General features: G+C 31.4%; 1 protein-coding gene across 1 annotated transcript in view; it reads right to left on the reverse strand.

Annotated features, from left to right (window-relative positions):
- Positions 1-27,929, reverse strand: part of LOC145243846 (uncharacterized) — a 339,901-nt gene that overhangs the window by 84,446 nt on the left and 227,526 nt on the right. The window contains exon 3 of the mRNA XM_080106875.1: positions 13,469-13,723. Coding sequence (XP_079963001.1) covers positions 13,469-13,723 — 255 coding nt within the window. The remainder of the gene's footprint in view (positions 1-13,468; positions 13,724-27,929) is intronic.

Genomic DNA, 27,929 nt, shown 5'->3' on the forward strand with positions numbered 1-27,929 from the left:
CCCTTTCCTACGCCACGCCGCCGAATAGTTCGCTCGGTCTGCAACTAAATCTTTTCGTGACAGCCCAACAACATTGCCTTTTTTTGCTGGTTTTTGTTTGCTTGTTTGTTTGTTTGTTTTTATTTCAGCAAGCTAATGCTTTCGTTTTTTTGTTCTAACAATATCAACACCCGTAGTAACCGGGAACCAACCCTCAAACATGTACCGTCTCCGATCCCACCACCCACCCATGGTCCTACATTTAGACAACAAAGCAGAAGCACTTGAGTCAACCGTTTATAAGTAGGTCAAATCTCCAATAATAATGTGTAGTCATGGTTTATGCGTGAGAGGAGAGGTTCCCAACTTTTCTTTGCTGCGTGCCCCTAGAAAACTTTTCATACGCTACGGGGAAACAACTAATGTTGTTAGAGAAGGAGCAAGAACCTCATCCTACTCCGCATCTGAAACCTAAATTCCATATTCCACCACTCTCTCCCATTCTTTTTCGAAATTTCTTGATATTGTTCCTTGCGCTCCTAAAATTTGTGGTATTATCTTGACTTATTATTATTATTATTATTATTATTATTATTATTATTATTATTATTATTCGGGGAAACTGTGGAAATTCCACAGCGGCATCTTTGGGTGTTTTGTAGACATTTAGCGTGAATAGCGCGATATTATTGTACCTATTTACTATGCCTCCCCACAGGACAGAGTTAGACACCAGGGTCGTTTTTTAACGTGGAGAAAAGGTACAAAAATAAAAATTGTCTCAGTCGTGAAGGATTTCTCCTCCACCGAAAGAGAACAAGAAATAGAAGTGCAGCATCTGAAGAACAGCGCGATATTATTGTAGCCATTTTGTTAAAACTGTAAAAGTATTTATCTACTTAATCTGCTTAATGTAGTTTCAGAATATATCTGGTTATTACGGGTTATCTTCAATATGCTTATAGGAGTCTGTGACATATTTCCATTTTATTCTTGCGAGAACCGGTGTGTCAACGTGATTATGCCGTGTATTTTCATAACTTACTACTACTACTACTACTACTACTACTACTATAAATATATATATATATATATATATATATATATTTATATATATTGAATGTAATTTGTAGAAGGCAGTACAATGCAGAAGTGCGACAGAAAGACAAACGGAAGCAGATGAAGAATAGCTGTGTATATATTTATATATTTCATACACATTTTATTTATATATGTATATCTGACGCGGAGATCTTTCCCGAAATATCATAGAACACAGATATTCCATCAGACCATCATTGTGATCGGTGAAATTAATTATTCATAAGACTGCTCATCAAAAACCTGCTTATGTTTGATTTAAAAACGACCATATTATAGTTAACTGGGAAGCATCTCCGCGGTATTGACATTCACGCATTCACATATACAGAAGCTCAGAACAACAGAAATCTACGTTTTTTCTTTACATATAAACCGTTCAAACACGTATTGTTATGGCTTCTTGCGGGTGGTAAAAACAGATTCTAGATTGCCTCACTTTTTTTTTCGTATTATTATGATTAATTGTTTTATTTGTCTCAGGTTGATAAGAAAGTTCCTTCGGTTTTTAACTTCTAAATTCAGATGAACATATCTCGGCTCGAACAAAAATTTATTGATCGAAATAAGCACCATCAGAATTACCACATTTTTGCCAATGCAAAGCAAGTGTATTTATGCCAGTAACGTAAAAAATATTGCATACTGATATCGCTTAGGTCTTTGAAGCATTTCTCATGCAGAAAGTTGTCAAGATGTTTGAAAAAGTGAGAGTCGGTAGGTGAGAGGTCTGAAGAGCATGGTGGATGAGGCAGTGTTTCGTAGCCCAATTCATTCAACTTCTTCAGGGTCGATTTAACAACGTGCGATTGGGCATTACCGTGGAGGAGATTTGGGCCTTTTCTGTTGACTGATGCTGGGTGTATTTTTATAACTTACCACTACTACTACTATAAATATATATATACATATATTTATATATATTGAATGTAATTTGTAGAAGGCAGTACAATGCAGAAGTGCGACAGAAAGACAAACGGAAGCAGATGAAGAATAGTTGTGTATATATTTATATATTTCATACACATTTTATTTATATTTGTATATCTGACGCGGAGATCTTTCCCGAAATATCATAGAACACAGATATTCCATCAGACCACCATTGTGATCGGTGAAATTAATTATTAGTTATACTTAACAACATGACATCGATGAATTATTTCACTTCTTAAATCCATTAATTTAATTCAGATTACATTATCATAAAAATAACAAAAGTCAGCGTTTAATTCTTAGTTTAGCAAAATGATGAAATTGCCAGCAATCACCAGTTAAGTAAACTTTACTTTAATTAACTATAAGTTTCTGATGCATTTCATTAATTTTTACAGTACTTCTCCGCTGTAATAGTTTCACCTGCATTAAAAAAAAGAACGCAATGAACAAGACCGGTCGCAGACCTATAGACAGTCAACATAACATTCTTTGGGTGCAACTCTGGCTTCGGGAAGTGTCGTGGAGCTTCGTTGGTGTCTGACCACTGAGCTGAGCGTCGCTGGTTGTTGTAAAGGGTCAACTCTTGATCACAAGTCATAAGCTGGTCGAGAAACGGGTTGTTCTTGTTGCGTACAAGAAGGGAAGATGACACTTCATAATGGTGTTTATTTTGGTCGTCGTTCATGTCGTGAGGTACACATTTATCAAGTTTTTTTTGTTTTTCCAATCTCTTTCAAGTGGTTAGAAATCGTTGTATACGTTACATCTAATTCAGAAGCAACTTCTTGAACGATTGTGCGCGTATTGGCTTTGACCAAGGCTCTTAATCGATCGTTGTCAACATCCGATGGCCGACCACTACGCTCATCATTTTCAAGACGCTCATCACCGCCACGAAATTTCTTAAACTGTGTTGTGCGTTCATTAATGGTTCCTAAACACTTTGTTAATATCGTGAGCTGTTTCAGCAGCTTTTCGGCCTAGCTTGAATTGAAATAAAAATAATGCAAATTTGCTTTTTTTTCCATCTTGTATTCAACGTTCTGAAATGAAGACATAATTGTTTTAAAACGATTGTAATTTAAACGATTTTATAGAGCGAAAAACACGCGCTTTAAATAATATAAAAAGTAAAGGTATTATAACGACAACTTATTTGAAAATACATCATTTGAAATCAAAATAAGTTATTCCGCAAAGAATTTCTTTTCAACCTAATATTATTTTTATTCTTCTTATTAATGCTACTAATGTAAACGAAGCAGTTTTATTTATTAAATAGGCACTTAGGTGAAAAGCGGATATTTATGTTCTTACATGTTCTGTACTTTCACCTAACATTTCAAACAATATCCTCTCTTCATTTTTTTCTTTATACTAAAAAAATTAAAACAGTTTTATTTCTTTGACCCTAATTTTTACTATTCTTCGGAAACTTCACCTCACAATTTAATAAACAGCTATCATAGCATTCTATTCATTCTATATACTAGCCTGGGTGCCCGGCGTTGCCCGGGTGTTCGGAGTTGTGTGTTAAAAAAAAGTGGTAGTAGGCAGGCAGGCTCGAACCCGTATTGCGAAAGAGGAAAAGAAAGTGAAAAAAATAACGTTGCGTCTTTGCCGTTGTGTCCATCGCCAAACCTGAAGTGGAGAAGATTTAAATTAAGGCTATTCAATCGAAAAGAGGGGGATGAATTGCGAAAATATCGGCGAAAAAAGCGATCTCTTCCTGTATAAAAGTGTCCAGTTGAGAGTGAAAGAAATTAATTTATTCAGCCAATTTTTCGATATTTGTCGCCGAAGGGTCGCGCTTCAAAACGATACCAATCTCGTGAAAATCCGTCGCCTCTATCGCAAGTTTTAGGCATACATACATACATACATACATACATACATACATATATACATTTAAACAGACAGGTGAGATTTATATTATAGATTGTTATTTTTTTTAATTATTTGTTATTGTAAGATCATTTTTATCAACACAAATACCGGTGCCATCGCATTTCGAGTCGCCAATGCTTATGTTTCGTCGTAAAGCTACTATTGAAAATATAACAGTTTTAATTATTTTAGATATATTTTTTTTTATGAATATTCAGTTCTTTCAGTTATTAACAGACATTAGATGGCAGTGCTCGCCAGTGAGAGGATTTCAGTTAAGAGCATAAAATTTACATTTTCTTTTAATCATGTTTTCTTATTTACAACAAACGTATTTTTGATTAAATAATATTTAAATAAAAAAGAATTGTTTACACACAAAGATTAAAATAAAAATACATAAATAAATTATCGTTAAAAAAAAAGAAACAATTGTTTCGGCAATATTTTACATGAAATCCGCGCGTACTATATTTTAATCATGTTTTCTTATTTACAGCAAAACTATTTGTCTAAGTTTGTTTTTCTTTATTTTAATAATACACATAAATAAAAAACAGTGTAATCGATTTTCCTAAAAAAAATATGAAGAAATCAATAAATATTTAATAAAATGATATGTGTTTATAATACGAAAACTGATTTAAACAATTAGAAGAGGCGGAAAGTGGACACGGATTTGTATAACTTTATAAAATAGCCTATCTTCATTTGTTTACTTAAAAATAAAACAGTTCTATTTTTTTTAAATGTGGAAAACGAACACGGGCTTCTATGACTGATCGGTACTTTTGCATCACAAAAAGGTAGCCTTATAATAATAATAATAATAATAATAATAATAATAATAATAATAATAATAATTATAATAATAATAATTATAATAATAATAATAATAATAATAATAATTATTATAATAATAATAATAATAATAATTATAATAATAATAATAATACCGTCTCCTGCCATGAAGTGACAGTAACTACATTAAAAGAGCAATAATCGCCAAGGATAGCGGTGTCCACCACTGGATGATAGTGGCCGACACTGAATGACAGTGCCCGACACTTGTAGAAACACGATTTTCTTCCAATGTCCGCCCTTATGAATGACAGTAACCACAATAAATTTTATTTCAGTGAAGTCCAATGGGATCCGACACTTGTCATGATCGATGATTGCAGAGGAAGCCAGTAAACGCTAATAACTAGATTTAATTTCGGAGGAGTCCAATGGAGGGCATTCATCATGACCGCCAATAACCGGCAGTTTACGGAATCGACAGTAACAGTTCAGCCAGTAGATGCCAGTGCCTACCAGTGCCCGCCAGTGCGAAACAGATGATTTCAGTTAAGAGCATTCCAATGATAATGGCTGCCAGTGAGTTCCAGTTGCAAAGGCAGCCACTGACAACCAGTAAATAGCAGTGCTCGTCAGTACCTGCAAGTAATCGCCCCCAAAACCAGCACTAATCGCCAGTAGCATCCAGTGCTGACAATAAATGCTAGCGACTTCTGCTAGTTGCCACTGTCAGACAATGTCCAACAGTGGAAGCCAGATGATTTCATTTTGGCCCAATACCCGATATTTTCCAGGGTTGTAGTTTAATTTGTTTTCGGGAGTTGGAGGAGAGGATTTTTAACTGATTTTGTCCTGGCGTTGTGTCATACTTTAACCAAGCAACGCCGGCACACTGGTCCTGCTAGTATATAATAAAAAGAGCAAATGTAGGAGCGGTTTAGGCGATTTTAAAATCTAGTGAAACCAAAATTTCCTTTTCTTTTACAAACTTACTTAAGAGTGGTCGGAAAGATTAGGAAAAGTTCGGCAAAATCCGTAAACTTCTACGACTGTAAATTTTTGCTTATTGCAATCGCCAAAGTAGATGCATACTTGAGAGACTAATCCTAAGACGTTTTTAAAGAAGGAATTAAATAACAAGTTAAATGTGTGAGAGGAGAGATGGGCGGGGTCATCTGGCAGCCATATTTTTGCTTTTCTTTTTTTGATCTTTTTCTCTCTCTCTTCTTCCCCTCTCCTTTCCAAACAAGGCCTGACACACACAATACAACTAATTAACTGATTGGTGTCGCTAATGTGTCCTACATACCCGCCAAGTCGACCGGATGAATAAATTGAAGAGTTCATGGAAAGAGGGGTAGTGGAATGCATGTTCTAAGGGGGGGGGGAGGCGTTTCCAACACACAGACACAACATGACTACGCATTTCTTTCTCTTCATCCTTGCCGCTAGAACTTTACATTCTTTGCAACGAGTGAGGGGAATAGGGCGCGAAAAATAAGGAACAGAATAGAGTTTTAAGGTGGACACCCGCACCGCCGCACCGGTACGTTCAGAGGATTAAGTCTAAGGAAATGAAAACAAATATAAATTATCCAAAAGAATGCACAAACATTTACAGCTAACATCTCTCTCTCTCTCTCTCTTTCTCTTTCTCTCTCTCTCTCTCTCTCTCTCTCTCTCTCTCTCTCTCTCTCTCTCTCTCTCCTTCTCTCTAATTCTTACTTTCTCTGTGTTATTGTAAATAACTACACATTAAACCATCATTGAAAATTTAGTTCAACGGAGTTATTTCCCCTTTGTCGTTTGGATACTTTTTCCAGATGAATGATATTGGACTACTGGCTGATCTGCGATTACAGTAAAATTTTTATGATGCACGCACCTGTCACGGTACGGAGATGCCATATTCCAAAAAATCACGTAAATTTATGTAGTTTCTCTTTTTTAATATAGAAAATCTTTTTTTTTTTTTTTACAATTTTAAGCGATTTTAATAGGATATTGTAGCCATTAGAAAGCTGATTTTGAATTCGATACTTCGAATTGAATTGCCTCCCCATCACTTATTAAACATAGTAGATCAAAACAAAACGTCTTGCTTCGGCATAAAATTTGAATTTCTTAAAAAGCTACTTGATCAATTTACGTGATTTTTGGAATGTGATATCTTCGTTCAGTGACAGATAAGTAGATAATAAAGCTTTTAAAAGGTTTTTCTGTATTTTTGTTTTTAAAAATAGGTTTAATTCTAAATAAGCACAAAAACCTTTGCTTGTTTTCAGGAGAACGTTACTATTATGATTTTTCGAAGTGTCTACAGACATTGATGAACATTTTTTTCGAAATCTTTACACAAATTGAAACTTTCCAGGCACATGGAGAGATATTCTCATTGTAATTGCTACTGTAACGTGGCCATTACGCTTTTCTTTAGTCATTCGTAAAATAAAAGTTTTATTTAGTCATTAATAAAAATAAAACTTTCCTTTAGTCATTCATAAAATAAAACTCTTTAGTCATTCATAAAATAAAACTCTTTAGTCATTCATAAAATAAAACTTTTTAGTCATTCATAAAAATAAAACTTTCCTTTAGTCATTAATAAAATAAAACTTTTCTTTAGTCATTCATAAAATAAAACTCTTTAGTCATTCATAAAATAAAACTTTTTAGTCATTCATAAAAATAAAACTTTTTAGTCATTCATAAAAATAAAACTTTCCTTTAGTCATTCATAAAATAAAACTCTTTAGTCATTCATAAAATAAAACTTTCCTTTAGTTATTCATAAAATAAAACTCTTTAGTCATTCATAAAATAAAACTTTTCTTTAGTCATTCATAAAATAAAACTCTTTAGTCATTCATAAAATAAAACTTTTTAGTCATTCATAAAAATAAAACTTTTTAGTCATTCATAAAAATAAAACTTTCCTTTAGTCATTCATAAAATAAAACTCTTTAGTCATTCATAAAATAAAACTTTTCTTTAGTTATTCATAAAATAAAACTCTTTAGTCATTCATAAAATAAAACTTTTCTTTAGTCATTCATAAAATAAAACTCTTTAGTCATTCATAAAATAAAACTTTTTAGTCATTCATAAAAATAAAACTTTTTAGTCATTCATAAAAATAAAACTTTCCTTTAGTCATTCATAAAATAAAACTCTTTAGTCATTCATAAAATAAAACTTTTCTTTAGTCATTCATAAAATAAAACTCTTTAGTTATTCATAAAAATAAAACTTTTTAATCATTCATAAAAATAAAACTTTTTAATCATTCATAAAAATAAAACTTTTTAATCATTCATAAAAATAAAACTTTTTAATCATTCATAAAAATAAAACTGGAAATAAATAAATAAAAATCCTGGTCGGAAATTTTCTCTTTTTAACAATAGTATTTATTACCGCTACTTTCAGCAATGCTTAAAAAAGTCCCTCGCTGCCACATGTTTATTTTACTTGGTTGGCGTTTCTCCTTCCTTTGACCGCACGCCGGCTGCAGCCAGCCATTTCTTGTCTTCGCTTTACATGTGCATTCTCTTCGACACCAACTTTGTTTCTCTCACGAGCATGTGTTGCATGTTTCTCTTTTTTACCGTCCTCTTCTCGCGCACACTTCCTAATTTGCATATGCGCGTTTTTCTGCTACTGCAGGTGCTAAGGCTACCCCCCCCCGCAAGCCACCCTCCCTACGCGCTCAAATTCACTATGTTAACTTACATTCTCTTACATTTTAAAAATGATCTTTTCCTATTATTTCGATGACCACTTTTTCAGAGGAAAAGTATTATTAGTTGAAACATACGATAAGATACATGATTAAGAGAGGTTCGTACTCGATTAAATACCCCATTTTTTGTTGTATCTTTTCCAAGAAACATAAACATTCGTCTGTGAGGTCCAATTTTCATATCCAACGATATAATGAAAAATGCAGAAAAATATCAATAAAGATAATATTCTTCCTAAATGTTGATAGAAATTTTAATTAATTATTTAACAATTTCATTGTTTTACGCCATGACTGCTAATGAGTCTCCTTTGGTTATCCTGTTTTGATGAAGTGATTTATGGGTTTTGTTATGTATTAAAAATGCAAAATTAACAAGACCGACTATGAACATTTAACGCTAGGATAGTTTTTATGCAAAAGTTTAAGTTTGTTAAGTTAAGTTTGGTTTAGATTTGAGTGTTAAAAAGTTTGGTTTAAATTTTAATGTTAAAAAGTTTTGGTTTAAATTTGAGTTTTAAAAAATTTGGTTAAAATTTGAGTGTGAAAAAGTTTGGTTTAGATTTGAATGTTAAAAGTTTGGTTTAAACTTAAGTGTAAAAAAGTTTGGTTTAAATTTGAATCTTTAAAAGTTTGGTTTAAGTGGGAGTGTTTAAAGTTTGGTTTAACTTTGAGTGTTAAAAAGTTTGGTTTAAATTTGAGTGTTAAAATTTTGATTTAGATTTGAATGTTAAAAGTTTGGTTTAAATTCGAATGTTAAAAAGTTTGGTTTAAGTTTGAATGTTAAAAAGTTTGGTTTAAGTGTGAGTGTTTACAATTTGGTTTACATCTGAGTGTTAAAAAGTTTGGTTTAAATTTCTTAAAAAGGTCCTGTTGGAAGGAAAGAGAAATGAAGGACTTGAAAGATAAACGCTTTTGAGAGTAGTTATTCCTTTAGCCCGGGAAATATTTTTTCTTCAGTTTTTGGTGGTTTTGTAGTAAGCCTTAGCAGAGAAGTATTGTCGGCATTAACTCCGGGAGCGAATCTTTTTTTTTTTTTTCGCTTGACATTGTCTCTTGCTTGTTTGGTCCCTCTTCCATGTTCTATCCCTTCGTTCCTAAAACCTCGGCTAATTATCTCTTCCAGCCAGATCCAGCTACTTATCTTTGGTACGCACGCTTCCATTGATCAGTTTCTAGTATTTGTCTTTTTTCAGCAGAAAGGTGCGTGGAGCCGATGCGCAGAGGCGCATTTGTACACTTTGTATAAAACAATCGACGAGTCAACATCCGGTTGGGAGTTTTATTATTTTATTTAAAGCTTTATTAAAACATGAAACAGGTAAATATATATTAGTGGCCTGGCAAGGTCACAGGGAGACAATCGAAGCAGCAAAACTGAAGCTGGCATGCAGGACACTATGTATACAAATGTACGCTAATTTGGGCATAATTTATTGGTTTGAAAGTATAGCTTCTTTTTTATCAACTGTCATAAAATTTTAATCATATAATAATATTATATTCTTCAAGAATCCTGCTAATTTTGTCTCATAGAACCAAAGATATGAGCATTTCAATATTCAATTTGGATACCAGTATATATATATATATATATATACATATATATATACATATATATATATATATATATATATATATATATATATATATATATATATATATAGTCGCTAAGATTTGGAACATAAGATTTCCGAAAACTGTTTATATAAAGCAGAGATCACACACACACACACACACACACACACACACACACACACACACACACACACACACACACACACACACACACACACACGCACGCACACACACATATATGCGTGTGTGTGTGTGAGTGTGTGTGTGTGTGATCTCTGCTTTATATAAACAGTTTTTAGCAATTTTATGTTCCAAATCTCAGAGACTATTGATTAGAATTTAAAAAATGAAGGCTCGTTGGAAATGTAATGACCTGTATTGTATAGTGAGTCGTGTGACATTTGCCCTTAAGGTCGCACATTAAGGGGATTATCCATCATCCACAGCCTATTTTAGGCTCATTTTACAACCATAAAATATTTCAATTATAGTCATTTGTTTTCCTAGTTTTGCATATGAATTACAAAATATCTGATATTTCCCCAAAACCTCCGGCCTTGATGGCGGAGAGACTAAAACTTGCTGCTATGGTTTCAAATGATCTGAAATAACAGCAAGATGAGACTTGATTCCAAATATTTCTCATATGTCATATCTCCCTTCTTTTGTTTTCATACATAAAGTAATTTTCACAGTGTATAAGGATTATTTGATACTGGAGATATTCATAATCGAACCTATTTCCAAAAGATAGGAGGTATAACATATGAGAAATATTTGGAATCAATTCTTCCCTTGTTATTTCATATCATTTGAAACCATAGCAACAAGTTTTAGTCTCCCCTTCATCAAGGCCAGAGGTTTTGGGGATATATATATATATATATATATATATATATATATATATATATATATATATATATGCGTGTGTAGTAGAGATTTACATAAATCCCCTACTCACATTTGCTCCTAGGCCCCACATAGCTACCCAACTTCCGCTCCATCATCTAGCACGCTTTGAATCGATCTGTTACGCCCACCATTTGAAAAGGGAATTTTTTCCGAAATTAATAATGGATATTGTCGCAGACATAACAAGTAAGATATTTTACCTAATACAACTGAATAAATATATGTATGTGTAAAATATATATAAGTACTTATTGATTTGTAAATCGCCACTTGTTCTCGTCTTCTCTTACCAACAACGACTATATTTCATTCCTCGCATTGTTACAGCCTTCTAAATCCCTACTACATACCTATCCCACACAATGCTTCAAACAAACTACATATCAATCATATATATATATATATATATATATATATATATATATATATATATATATATATATATATATATATATATATATATATATATATATGCCGCCCGGCGTTTTCTGGTCGTAAAATACGCTTAAATATGATATTTCAATTCATGCAGATTTTGTATTTTTTTTATTATAATATCACAACTTTGTTGATTGCTATATTGTACCCCATACGCAGTAATAATTTCAAAAGCAAAAAGAATATATAACATGGGTGATTCTAGCTAGAATTGAAACCAAAAGATGTAGATCTCTAGCCATATTCGTTATCGTCTGATTTCAATTCATACATAATTTAAGTTCATACAGATATAAAAACTTAAAAAATAATGTTGTTAAAGATATACATGTATATTTGCGCATGCGTAGAAATAACACGTTTAGTTGACTTACACCTACTAAGTTCAAATGTTTTCAATTGTGACCACTTGGCAATTATTTTACCGGCTAAAAACCAAATCGAATGTATTCCACACGTCCAAATCCACTATATATCATGTTTCAAGTCTTTAGAATTTTATAGTTATGGACAGTAGTCTTACAGGCGTTCTATTTCGTTCCTTACACCAAATGGTTTTATGCTATGTCTGACGCGACTTCCATAAAAATCTCTACGAGGTGCCTTAAATACGTTTGTAGACTTTTTTGGCTATATATCTTACGAGATGACTGACAATTTTCTTGTGATTTCAGGTTCAAATGAACAGTTACAGCAGGAATTGGAATACACTCTACTAAAGCCTGATCGTCACGACGGTTGCATCCCAAAACTGCAATCTGGACGTGAGGACACTTTAGAAGAACGATATGCAATAAAATTATGTTTTTGGAAAAAATGAAACAGAAACGTATGGAATATTTCAGACTGCTTATGAACCATTTTGCATAAATCCAGCATCAGTTTTTTAGTTGCATAAGAGATTAAAGGAAAACAGAGAGTCTGTGAAGGATGATGAGAGGTGTAAGAGGAGTAAGAGTCAGAATACCGAAGTTGATTAGCCAAATAAAGAATTTCATGGATAAGGACCGTTGTATGTCTATAGAGACAATAGTTGCACAGTTTGATGTCAGTGTGGGAACTGTACACACAATTACTTGCGAGGAACTGAAGATGCGGAAGATTTGTATGAATGCACCAGTCCAAAACTTCATCCTTGTCACAGACTATTTGAGGAAGATGGATATCAAGACGGTTCCTCACCCTCCCTATATTCCACACCGTGCTTTCTGTGACTTGATATTCCATAAGCTCAAGAAACATCTTGTAGGCTGTCGTTATGAAGCAACTAAGGAAATGAAAGAGACTGTGACGAGGGTCATTGAAACGCTCACACAAGAGGATTCCATGGGGCCTTCTAGAAGTTGTTGGAATGGTACAACAAGTGCACTGCAGCCGGGGGAGAGTACTTCGAAGGGGACTAGAGTTTCATGTGTGTACTATCAATAAAAGTGTCCATACGAAAAAATGTCTGGAAACTTATTGAAGGCATTTTGAAGATTAATAAATAAAATGTCCCCAAAGATGAAGCTGAAAATTCTCTCCGAGAAGATACCGAGTGTTGAATATTGGACTTATAAAAATGTAAAATATAAATATTTTATGGGGGATGTAAGGAGTTGATTGTAATAAATTGACCGGAATAAGGTGATCATACTAAGTTGATCGTAATAAGTTGATTGTAATAAGTTGATTGTAATAAGTTGGTCGTAATAAGTTGATCGCAATAAAGAGATCGTAATACGTTTATCGTAATAAATTGATCGTAATAAGTTAATATTAATAAGTTAATCGTAATAAGTTGACCGTAATAAATTGTTTGTAATAAATTAATTGTAATAAATTAATTGCAATAAGTTGATTGTAATTAGTTGATCGTAATAAACTGGTCGGATTTAGTTGATCATAATAAATTGATCTTAATAAGGTGATCGTAATAAGGTGATCGTAATAAGGTGATCGTAATGGGCTTTTAAAAGTTTCATTAATTGAGTTTCATCTATTTAATATGGAATTAAAGCTCGAAGTCAAACAGCTAGATTATTCTGTTCCAAACTTAATGATTCGCACTCACACACGCATCTTGTTTTTCATTAAGAATTTTGCACCTACCTCTCGGACATGGCCCGCCATCATCGTCATCGGCAAAGGCCCAGTCTCCCACGAATTTTGGCCACGTGTGTCGACTTCGGAGTTTGTTGTCGTCATAAAGTTGCGTCAACGGTGACGGTTCCTGTCTACTGACTTCTTCTTCTTCTTTTTCTTCCTCCACGATTTTCTCTTCAATGGTTGGGAAGAACGAAGGGTAGGACACCATCCGTCGGTTGGGAGACAGGGACTTTTTCCGTTTTGGGCTTCGGGAACTTCCTGCAGAGAAGTAAGAAAAGACGCAAGTGTTATGGCGAATGAGAATTCTAGTTAAGATTAGCGTTGACCAATTAATGTTGACCAATTAATATTGACCAATTAACGTTGACCAATTAACGTTTACCAATGAATGTTGACCAATGAATGTTGACCAGTTAATGTTGACCAATCAAAGTCCAGTGACGAGGATAACCATATTCCCCCAATCGATTTTTTTATAGGCTTTTTGCCTAATTTTGTTTCGTGAACTTTTTGTTTGCCAAATGAATTATATAAATCCAAAAAAATATATATAAATCAACTATATGAATAAAAAACTATATAAATAAACTATATAAATAAAAAAACTATATAAATAATCAATATAAATAAAACTAAAACTATATAAATAAACTATATAAATAAAAAACGATTAAATATACTATATAAATCAAAATAAAACTATATACATAAACTATATAAATCAAAATAAAACTATATAAATAAACTATATAATTAAAAAAACTATAGAAATAAACTCTAGAAATAAAAAAAACTATATAAATAAACTCTAGAAATAAAAAAAAACTATATAAATAAACTATATAAATAAAAAACTATATAAATAAACTATATAAATCAAAATAAAACTATATACATAAACTACATAAATCAAAATAAAACTATATAAATAAACTATATAAATAAAAAAAACTATAGAAATAAACTCTTGAAATAAAAAAAAACTATGTAAATAAACTATATTAATAAAAAACTATATAAATAAACTATATAAATAAAAAAAACTATATAAATAAACTATATAAATCAAAATAAAACTATATAAATAAACTATATAAATCAAAATAAAACTATATAAATAAACTATATAAATAAAAACTATATAAATAAACTATATAAATCAAAATAAAACTATATAAATAAACTATATAAATAAAAAACTATATAAATAAACTACATAAATCAAAATAAAACTATATAAATAAACTATATAAATAAAAAAAACTATAGAAATAAACTCTTGAAATAAATAAAACTATGTAAATAAACTATATTAATAAAAAACTATATAAATAAAAAACTATATAAATAAACTATATAAATCAAAATAAAACTATATAAATAAACTATATAAATCAAAATAAAACTATATAAATAAACTATATAAATCAAAATAAAACTATATAAATAAACTATATAAATCAAAATAAAACTATATAAATAAAATATATTAATGAAAATTGCATGATAAAACTGAAATAAAATCTAAACCTTATTTTGAACTCTGACCTCACTATTTTAATACATAAAAATATTTTACTTGAAAATATTTTTAATACATAAAAATATTTTACTTGAAACTATTTTAATACATAAAAATATTTTACTTGAAACTATTTTAATACATAAAAATATTTTACTTGAAACTATTTTAATACATAAAAATAATTTACTTGAAAATATGTTTAATACATAAAAATATTTTACTTGAAAATATGTTTAATACATAAAAATATTTTACTTGAAACTATTTTAATACATAAAAATATTTTACTTGAAACTATTTTAATACATAAAAATATTTTACTTGAAACTATTTTAATACATAAAAATATTTTACTTGAAACTATTTTAATACATAAAAATATTTTACTTTAAACTATTTTAATACATAAAAATATTTTACTTTAAACTATTTTAATACATAAAAATATTTTACTTGAAACTATTTTAATACATAAAAATATTTTACTTGAAACTATTTTAATACATAAAAATATTTGACTTTAAACTATTTTAATACATAAAAATATTTTGCTAGAAACTATTTTAATACATAAAAATGTTTTACTTGAAACTATTTTAATACATAAAAATATTTTACTTGAAACTATTTTAATACATAAAAATATTTTACTTGAAACTATTTTAATACATAAAAATATTTTACTTTAAACTATTTTAATACATAAAAATATTTTACTTGAAACTATTTTAATACATAAAAATATTTTACTTGAAACTATTTTAATACATAAAAATATTTTACTTGAAAATATGTTTAATACATAAAAATATTTTACTTGAAACTATTTTAATACATAAAAATATTTTACTTGAAACTATTTTAATACATAAAAATATTTTACTTTAAACTATTTTAATACATAAAAATATTTTACTTGAAACTATTTTAATACATAAAAATATTTTACTTGAAACTATTTTAATACATAAAAATATTTTACTTGAAAATATGTTTAATACATAAAAATATTTTACTTGAAACTATTTTAATACATAAAAATATTTTACTTGAAACTATTTTAATACATAAAAATATTTTACTTGAAACTATTTTAATACATAAAAATATTTTGCTAGAAACTATTTTAATACATAAAAATATTTTACTTGAAACTATTTTAATACATAAAAATATTTTACTTGAAACTATTTTAATACATAAAAATATTTTACTTGAAACTATTTTAATACATAAAAATATTTTACTTGGAACTATTTTAATACATAAAAATATTTTACTTGAAACTATTTTAATACATAAAAATATTTTACTTGAAACTATTTTAATACATAAAAATATTTTACTTGAAATTATTTTTAATACATAAAAATATTTTAATACATAAAAATATTTGAATACATAAAAAAATTTTACTTGAAACTATTTTTAATACATAAAAATATTTTACTTGAAACTATTTTAATGCATAAAAATATTTTACTTGAAACTATTTTAATACATAAAAATATTTTACTTGAAAATATGTTTATACATAAAAATATGTTACTTGAAACTATTTTAATACATAAAAATATTTTACTTGAAACTATTTTTTAATACATAAAAATATTTTATTTGAAATTATTTTTAATACATAAAAATATTTTACTTGAAACTATTTTAATACATAAAAATATTTTACTTGAAACTATTTTTAATACATAAAAATATTTTACTTGAAAAAATTTTTAATACATAAAAATGTTTTTAATACATAAAAATATTTTACTTGAAACTATTTTTAATAAATAAAAATATTTTACTTGAAACTATTTTTAATACATAAAAATATTTTATTTGAAATTATTTTTAATACATAAAAATATTTTACTTGAAACTATTTTTAATACATAAAAATATTTTACTTGAAAAAATTTTTAATACATAAAAATATTTTTAATACATAAAAATATTTTACTTGAAAAAATGTTTAATACATAAAAATATTTTACTTGAAACTATTTTAATACATAAAAAATATTTTACTTGAAAAAATACACTATTTTATTGCCGGGCAATTCCTCCATTTTAAATCTGACCACCTATGTTGTCCTTGATGGACGTACATCAAAACAGCATAACATTAATGCGGGAGTACATCAGTCCGCTGGAGGTATAGCTAGAGAAAGCCGCTCCATCGACATACTATAAGTCGAAGATGAGCTCTCCAGAGGTTTTAGTCTTGGCCTGGAGACGTTTCAGGCTTAAGAGGCTGTTATAAAGACGGTACTTGATAGCAATGGCATCAGAAGGTTGAAGGTTACGGCGAGAAACGAAAGGTTGAAAATAAACGGGACCAAGACGAACCCCTGTTTCACGCCAACATTCTCGATAAAAGTGTCCGATTCTACTGCTGACATGGCAACATGAGCACGCATATTAGTGTGAAACTGCTGAGAACTGACAAGAAAGTAGTAAGGCAATCAAACTTATGGAGAATGTCCCATAACAACTCACAATTCAGTGTGAAAGGCCAAAAAGAGCTCACGGTGTTGTTCATGACATTTCTCCCGGAGAAGAGCAACGAAAACCATATCAGTGGTACTATGCACTCGACAGAAGCCACGTTGTGATTCTGGGACGATAAAATTGACAACAGTCTCCAGAAGTCAGGTGAGCATTATCAGCCAATACTTGGTTGGCTACAGAGGAGAGAGTGTGGAAGATATTGGATTTCTAAGAAGAAGGACATCATGAGTGTTTTTTTTCTCGTGTATGAGGGTTCTGATATCTCCTGCAAAATCGTCGACCTAGTCTCTGTGCCGCTTTTCAGAGTAGCCAAGGATTGTTTCTGCGGCACCATGAAGAGGGGTTGAGATTTCTTACCATTCTGCTGTGAGAGTAGTGGTAGTCTCTGCTGAGACAGCAGCGAGCGCATGGAAGGACTCGGACATGGCATCACACTATTTGGCTGAGATTGTCGGATCTCGCAAAGAAGACAGGTTGAGTCGCCGCTTTGGTTTCCGGCGACGATCAGTTGGACGCACGTTTAGCTCGAGACTTGGCCGAATCAGGCTGTGATCAGTGGAGCATTCAGCACCACGCTTGGCACAGGTCAAGGATAGGTCACGCAGATCACAGTGTCTGACGATGACGAAATCGATAAAGTGCCAATGTTTGGACCTTGGGTTCATCCAGGACGTCTTGTACATATTACGAAACTGAAAAGTGGTGTTAGTAATGATAAGACCCAGCTCCGCACAGACTGAAAGAAGTCGGACACAATTTCCGTTTATGTTTCCGACATCATGTAGTCCAATGACTCCTTGCCATATCTCACGATTTCTGTCAACCCTGGCATTAAAATCGTCCAGTAGAATGATCTTGTTGTTGCTTGCGGTGTTCCTGATGGTGGCCATGAGATTGTCATAGAAACGTTCCTTCACATCCTCCTTCGATTCAAGAGTGGGGGCATATGCACTGATCAGGGTGGCATAGCGACTCTTGGTTAGTGAAAGCTATAAGGTCATGAGACGTTCATCGATGGCAGTCGGTGTCTTGGGTAGATGGCGAAGCAAAGGTGACCGGATGACAAAGCCGACACCGCGAATGTGACGGACATCCTCTGAGAGACCTTTCCAGAGAGAGGTGTAGCTCTCTTTGACCTCCTCAAGTGGCCCTTCACCAGTAAACCTCGTCTCACTAAGGGCAGCGATGTCAATGCTGTAACGGGAGAGTTTCATAATAACAAAACCTGTGCGACGCCAAAGGCAATTTTCTGTGACAGAGTTTAGAAGGGTTCTGACATTCCAGCTAGCGACTGTCAGAGGTCGCTGTTTACTATTTTTATGTTTTGACTGCAAATAGGATGTCCCGGTGGATGTGGTTGTCCACCTAGGAAATGTTGGATAGACAGTGCTTAGGCCACCTTTTCCATACCCCTCCTCAATTTGGAGTTGAGCAGTGCAGTTCCTGAATAGGACTGAATAGGACCGAAGAGATGCCGTTCCTGTCCCAAACTCTCAGCGATGTGTAGGACATGAGTTAGAAACTTCCAGCGCTCTTTGAAGCCTACCCCCCGTCATCCGTTATCCCATTGCAGCAGGTCTTGGATGTGAATGATAAAGAAGACACCTGTGCACAAAGAACTAGTAACTGTAAGTGGGTGCACAAAGCCCAACCCACTATCTTGACACCCTCAGAGGGATCCAGTGGTACGGATGAGAACCGCGACGACTGGATCGTTGGTTGACTGCAGCGTCCTGTCGGAAATCCAGGCTGTCGGAAGTCCGCTTATGCGTGAACGCCCAACCAGTTGTTACTATTTAGGCCATAGCTGGGTTAGTATGCATCATAATCAGGGTGTGTCCACACGCCGGTGGGCCATGATGCTGGTGCTATGAGGTGCTGATACTCCAAGAAATCTTACTCTAAGAAAAAACCTAGATCGCAAGGCAACGGGGCGTCAATTACTTTTTAGGGTGCTAACCGCTCACCCATACCAGCGCCCGTTAGCGAAGCAGTTCTTACCACAGGCAGATGGGGTTGGTAACACGTAACCCTGTTCAGGGATGGGGGGACTAAGTAGGTACTCGACTGTTGTGTTGGAACCACCCTCTGAATAGACTCAAACACCGTCCATATACTCTTAATGATCGGAAAGGGAGCTCTAGTTCCGGAGTTAACGTCGCTTGCTCGGTGGAACGCAAAACATTTTTATTCAATCTGTAACCCTTTGTCTTTTATTAATACATGTTCTGTTTTTATTGTGGCTAATTCAGAACCATAACATCGACCTTGCCCTCTCCCAAAGGCTAGCGCAGGGAAGGAAGTGCCTTATTTCTGTTGATGAAACAAATTCACATCGCTACTCTCGAACAAAAGAACTCAACAAACTGGGAAATTTATAAGCATGTATAATGGATTGCACTCGGAAGATTAAATTGAGCAACTTTGTATCAAAGGATTCGAAGGAAGGAACTGATAAACATAACGAATACAGTTGACAATGTTTTTTTTTACATGGAGGTCACCACTTATCAAGGCCCAAAAGCCACTCGGGGATAAGGGTTATTGTGTGTACAGAAACCAATGGGATAGTATCGTAGTAATAGTTAGTATCGGAGGATTGATAAAGTGTCATTACTTAAGGGGGCGGTTAATTAGGAATTTATTTTTAATGGATTAGAAAAAAATACATGACACAACATGCAGAGAAGTTGATTATCGCCACCAAACGCACAACCAATGTGAATAATGTGAAGAAAAACGTAAGGGAAAAGAAAAGCAACTCTATCGATCACTTATAAGATAATTTATAAGATAATTTATAAGATAATGCATTAGATAATTTATAAAAAAATTTATAAGATAATTCATTAGATAATTTATAAAAAGAATTATAAGATAATTCATTAGATAATTTATAAAAAAAATTATAAGATAATTTATAAGATAATTTATAAAAAACTATAAGATAATTTATAAAAAAAATTATAAGATAATTTATAAAAAGAATTATAAGATAATTCATTAGATAATTTATAAAAAGAATTATAAGATAATTCATTAGATAATTTATAAAAAATTATAAGATAATTCATTAGATAATTTATAAAAAATTATAAGATAATTTATAAAAAAAATTATAAGATAATTTATAAGATAATTTATAAAAAATTATAAGATAATTTATAAAAAAAATTATAAGATAATTTATAAAAAAAATTATAAGATAATTCATTAGATAATTTATAAAAAAAATTATAAGATAATTTATAAGATAATTTATAAAAAATTATAAGATAATTTATAAAAAAAATTATAAGATAATTTATAAAACAATTATAAGATAATTCATTAGATAATTTATTAAAAAAATTATAAGATAATTTATAAGATAATTTATAAAAAATTATAAGATAATTTATAAAAAAAATTATAAGATAATTTATAAAAAAAATTATAAGATAATGTATAAGATAATTTATAAAAAATTTATAAGATAATTTATAAAAAAAATATAAGATAATTTATAAGATAATTTATAAGATTATGTATAAGATAATTTATAAGATAATTTATATGACAATTTATTAGATAATATATAATATAACCAAATAAATGACACAAAAATCACAGGAATTGTTCCGGAAACTTGAACGGAGAAACGTAATTGTTACAGACAGTTTCACAAAACAACGTGATCAGAACGAACTACATAAAAGCCAAGATAAGACAAGGCGCAGGAAAACAGTAAATGCAGCCTCTGTAGACAAGACAAGGAAACGTTAATCCATAACATAAGTGAAAATAAAAGAGATTTGATTAATTCAGATAGGTTGTTCACTATGAACTGTGCAAACGACTGCATTTTGAACATGCACATTAATGATTGACGCAAAAACTGGAGCAAGTATTAGACAAAGGAAAAAGAAAGTTCATTAGAACATGGAAATACAAACATACAAAGTTATTTACACAAGAAGACGAGACGTGATAATAGTCAATAAGAAGGAAAAACTTTTCCAAATCGTAGATTTCGCCGTCGCAGCAAATAAACCAAGATCAAAGAGGGGAGAAATGAAACTAAGAAAATACATTGAGTTTGTCATGAAACTGAAGAGAATACGGAGTATAAAGAAACTGTAATACCAGATATTAATGGATAACACGGATGGAAATAGAAAGAAAAAGCACCTTAATCAGGAAGGCCTCACTAAATGCTAAGGATGAGGTGTTCAGTAATTATTCAGACTAACAATTGAATGTCTGAAAAAAAAATGCGTTATGCAAATTTATTTAGTTTGACTACTTTATGGCATATCAACAGTTTTTTGGTCGTGTAGTAGCTTTTGGGTCGTGCAAAGCTTAATGTAAACGATTAATTGATTAGTTTGGTTTGTTTATGACATAGCAACTCTGTTGTGACTATTGAATGCAAAAATATTATCTATTATTATCTATTATAAACGATAAATTCGTTTGCTTTGTCGGTTTAAAGGTATACCAATCCTTTTCTGAAATATTTCATACAAACGAACTATGCTAGAAATATGTGGCACCTTTTCGATATTATGGCAATCTCAAAATCGCCTCTGCTGGCACGGATATGTGCGGTATGTAAACAACTAAATACGATTTAAAAAAATGAAACAACAAACCTGAGTGAAGATCAATTATGATTGGATAATCTTCATTAAGATCAATTATGATTGGATAATCTTCATTAAGATCAATTATGATTGGATAATCTTCATTAAGATCAATTATGATTGGATAATCTTCATAAGGATCTCAAGACAGTCGATCTTAACTCGATCTTTGACCGTGTGGAGTGGAGATCCATCAAATCCAGTGCTAGGATAAACGAATAAAAGAATGAAATGATTAACCCTGAAGCCTAATACTTTAAAATCATAATCACGTTGACACGCCGGGTTTTCGTGCAATCACAAAAGTTAAGCAACGTTTAGCCTGGTCAGTAAAAGAAGGGTGACCATCTGAGAATATTAGGTACTGTACGTGAGAAGACGTCGGTACCTCCTTGAAAGAGCTGTAAAAACCAAACTTTATTTCCACTGACATGCGACGACAAACCGCTTGTGAATTTCATATTCCCATGAAACTTCCACTTTCGAAAGAAACTCGTTCAACCTACCTAAAGTGTGTTCTGCTTCGGTCAGTACGGTACAATACCTTTACAAACGATTCACTAATTCAGTATTCTATTTGACGGTATAGCAACACATTTTAGAGTATTTTATTCTGAATCACAGTAAGCCGTTGTAAAATACTAGGAACGTTACAATAGTAATGCCTCCTTTTTTATTCCGCCTGAATGGATCAGAATGGATTGCAAATTGTATTGTTGTGAGGAGTGAACTTATGCATTCATAATTTAAACGTTTCATCTCTCTGTTGCAGATATTGACGGTGTGGCAACCACTGTCATGAATGTGCATCAGAAGCAGAGATGCATCAATGAATTCTCGGCAAATTTCATTGAGAATGGTGGTGACTATGCATATAGAAAAATAAATCCCGAAGCACAAAAGGTCGTTCGTTTTAATGGTACCACTTCTCTCTTCGTAGCTCTTTATGAATTAACAAAAAATAGGAGGCTTTACTTTTGTAAAGAAACCAGGTACAAATTGTAGACAAGACGTCATTTAAGCAACAGGAATGTGTGACTTTCATGTGTTTTTAATGCAATTATCAATGCATACGTCGGCACAACAGATATGAAGACAACTTTACTTTCTGATTCCATAGTCCAATGCAGTATCCATTAGTCGATTTTTCATCAGCCACCTTATTGTCAGTGTTGCAAACAACGTTTGTTTGTCGCTATTAAAGGAATTAACTCGAAATTTCTGCTGCATTAGGTTGTGCTTGTCGATAGCTCAACCCAGTAATTATGGTAATCAGGTGTGATTTCCGTGCGGGTCAGAAGGGGAGAGGGCACGAATTAAGTCCAGCGAACGTCCTGCATTTGCACGTCATTTCTGGACTTGGTCTCATTTGCATTCATATTAGCTTTCTAGGTTTCATGGAAACGAACATCGTCAGCGAACGTGTCGTTTCGTGACTAAAACGATTTATGTTCTACAAAAAGAATCGATGTCAATAAGAACTCGTCTTCCTACATCCTGGCCCTGCAAAAGTCCCTCAATGGGGGTCCTGGATATGACCTTAAACTATATCCAGTGGTGAGGCCCCAGCTTGTGGGCTTTGGGGAGTGTGGAGCCACCCTTTAATTACCATTGCTCCCAGGTCCACTCTGACCCAGAGTGGTAGTACCTGTTAGGGTTCCAACTATAGGTTACATAGAAACCGACTTGAAAACAATAAATATATTCTATTAAAAAAATTTTTCTTCAAAATCTTTGGATTCGGCATTAAATAATCCGAAAAGGGTTGATATGCCGTAAAACAAAAACAACCAACCAAAGTCTTCCTACATCCATTGCAAAATAATTATTCTCTTTTGAGTGTTCTTAACATCAGACAGAATTTCCATAAACAGGATTTCTTTACAAGAATATTATATCTGTAGAACACGTTGCCAAAAGATTTCTTCGCTGAATGCTACAACAAAGTCATCTATATAAATAAAGCAGTAGATGCACATGTGTCCGTCTATCTGTGTGTAAGTATTTAACCGATAAAGACCTAAACTACGGGCCAATAATACTGAAATTAACAGGAAATACTAATCATACACCAAGGATTGTTTATAACAAGTAAAATCTTTGAATGAATCAATAACGCGTAGAAATATGTCGGTAAGTTGAAATACAAAATATTCATTTCAACTTGCCGACATATTTTTACTTCTTTCTGCGCATGTCCAACCTCAATTCATTTCTTCGAATGGTTTAATAGTAAATATTTCTAAGCTATCTCTCGATAGCTACAACGGTAGGAAACGCAGCTAAAGCGCTAAATGTTTTGGTTTCGATTCTAGTTGATGGTACCCAAGTCATTCTTGTCATCTTTTGATATCATTACTATATATTATAGATTATATATTATAGATTATAGATTATATAGTATAGATTGTAGATTATATATTATATATTATAGATTATATATTATAGATTGTAGATTATAGATTATATATTATATATTATAGATTATATATTATAGATTATAGATTGTAGATAATATATTATATATTATATATTATAGATTATAGATTATAGATTACATATTATATATTACAGATTATAGATTGTAGATTATATATTATAGATTATATATTATAGATTATAGATTGTAGATTATCGATTATATATTATAGATTATATATTATAGATAATAGATTATATATTATATATTATAGATTATATATTATAGATTATAGATTGTAGATTATATATTATATATTATATATTATATATTATATATTATATAGTATATATTATATATTATATATTATAGATTATATATTATATATTATATATTATATATTATAGATTATATATTATATATTATAGATTATATATTATATATTATAGATTATATATTACATATTATATATATTATATATTATAGATTACATATTATAGATTATAGATTATATATTATATATTATAGATTATATATTATAGAGTATATATTATATATTATATATTAAATATTATATATTACATGTTATATATTATATATTATATATTATAGATTATAGATTATTACATATTACATATTATATATTATATATTATAGATTTTAGATTATATATTATATATTATATATTATATATTATAGATTATAGATTATATATTATAGACGTTGTGCTTTCAATAAGTTTCCAGACTTTTGTACAGGCATTTAAAATTGTTGTAGACTCTTGAAAATTTGGTATGTTATTGCTATACATCTTATGAGATGACTAATTTTTATGATTTCAGGTTCAAATGTACAGCGACAGCAGGAATTAGAATACACTCTACTAAAGTCTGATTGTAACATCTGGTGAATTTCAAAAAATGTAATCTGGACATGAGGAAACTTTAAAATAAAAATATGCAATAAAATTGTTTTAAACTTGGAAAAAATGCCATGCAAGATAGTCGAAAATAGTTTTTGAGTGGCATAAGAGATTCAAGGAAGGCAGGGAGCCTGTGAGGAATGATGAGATGTGTGGGAGAAGTAAGGAAGACAGAACACTAGAATTGATTGGCCAAATAAAGAATTTCATAGATAAGGGTCATCGTGTGCCTATAGAGACAATAAGGGCACAGTTTGATGCCAGTGTGGGAACTGTACACAAATATTTGCTAGGAGGATTTGCGCAAATTTTGCCCCAAGGGTACTCACAGTAGATCAGAAAGAAAGACAGTTTCTCACCCTCCCGACCTTGCTCCCTATGATATTTGGTTATTCCCTAAACCGTTAAGAGACAAGTGGGGAGATGAAAGAATCTGTAACGAGGGTCATTGATATGCTCATACAAGAGGGCTTCCATGGGGCCTTCCAGACATTGTTGGAACGGTACAACAAGTGCATTGCAACCGGAGGAGATTACTTCGAAGCGAAATGAGTTTCATATGTGAACTATCAATAAAAGTGCATATAAAAAAGTCTGGAAACTTATTGAAGGCACCTTTTACACTATAATATTCGATAGAGAATTGACTCTGCAATATTACATACAAAATCTTGATGAATTAAAATATATTTAAGCGTATTTTACAACCAGGTAAGGTCGGGTGCCTCCACCCCCGTTAGTCTTTAAATAAAATACTTAAAATTAATCAAATTCATAATTCTATTGCTACAACTATGTAAAAAAAAAACGGAAACGTTTTCATTGAGTGCATTTAATTCCTATAAATGTTAGACCAAGTGGCGATTGAAAACGCATTATAACAATTTCATTCTAATCAACAGAAATGCCTCAGCAACCCCGTTAAGCAATCAACTAGCCTTTTCTCAATTAGAAAAGGTATGAGAGGAGGTAAACTGGCTAAAATAGACATCCTATAACTCAAAACCTTTTTTTTTCATACTAATGGTTCGCCATTTATCAAGGCCAAAATACACTCAAGGATAAGAGTCAATGAGATTTTAAGAAGGACGATGAAAGAGTACTATGAAAGGATTTTAAACTATCATTTATCCGAAAGATAAATCTGTAAATATTTAATTACATTAAACTTAAAGACGACCATGTTGTAGACTGCAGGGAAATATCCCTGCCTACCGTATTCGACCTGCTGAAAGTTCTTGGAAAGAAACTCTCTCCATCTAAGTTAGTTTAATGTTATGTACATAGCAGAAGAAAGGAGAGTTATTTGCAATGTTAGTAACAAAACGTCCCTTTCTATCGGCTTACAGAGGGGGGGGGGGCGATGAACCAGAGCTCGAAGTTCAGTCGAACACCTACTATGGAAATACTAAAAGAACAAGGAAAGATTAGCAACGTCTATTCTGTAATAAATGAGCTGCAAGGGGAAAAATGATAATCTTCCACTAGATTGCCAAGTCAATTTTGTATTTTCCCAGATCAGGAAACAGTGCTCTACCGGCACCTCCCGAGACATGGTAATAATATCTCATCTTGTACAAATAGAGGGGTGTATCAGGAGGCAAATATTTCCTGAAGAGAATTTTTCAACCATTATCCCTACAGCTTTAGAAACGGAGTTTATGTTAAGCTTTGAGTCCAGAAAGTTGATTCTAGGAGTTTGTTAAAGCAAGACACTTCATTAAACTGCAATCATATCTCATGGCGGAAAATTATTTGGTTTGATTACCATATATATTTTCATATCTTACTACCTAGCTCTACTCACGTATTGAGCACAGTTCAAAGAAATACTTAAAATTAAAAACTCATTATTTCGACTACTATTCTACTCATTCATTTCACAACGTTTCGGTCGAAGTAACCTCCGATCTTCTTTAGCTGCAGTGTTTCGAATCTTTATTTGGGAATCTTTCTCAAGAGCCTATACGAAATTTCTAACTGAACCCCATGGACTCACAATGCAACGGATAACAGCGTTATGTATCAATCAGTTCTGAATGATTACATTCTGCTGAAGGTTGAAGAATCTTTTATTAATATTACTTTACACTTCATTCTTATATTAGCTGACAAAACGAGAACAATCTACTTCCGTGGATAAAATAAAGGATTCCCGAGTTTCATATTACGTTTACCCTTTTCGAAAAGTCACCGTTAAAGAAAGTCAGCGATTACATTTGCTGAAGCGTTTTGAAACTAACAACCAAGTTAGAAACATGTTTCTGAATTTTTGAGATGCGATCAATAATTTATCTTATTTGGATTTTTTGGACTACGGACATTATGGAAGGAAGAAGAAATTGAAATGAAACCAACAAAGCAGGATACAACTGAAAATAAAATCCTATTATTTGGATTCTTCAAACTACTGTTCTCATCTTGAGTGTTAATTCCACAATGTTTTGTCCCACGTAACCCCC

This window comes from Euprymna scolopes, chromosome 22 (genome assembly GCF_053919585.1).
Source record: "Euprymna scolopes isolate OS-2025 chromosome 22, ASM5391958v1, whole genome shotgun sequence".
NCBI lineage: Eukaryota > Metazoa > Mollusca > Cephalopoda > Sepiida > Sepiolidae > Euprymna > Euprymna scolopes.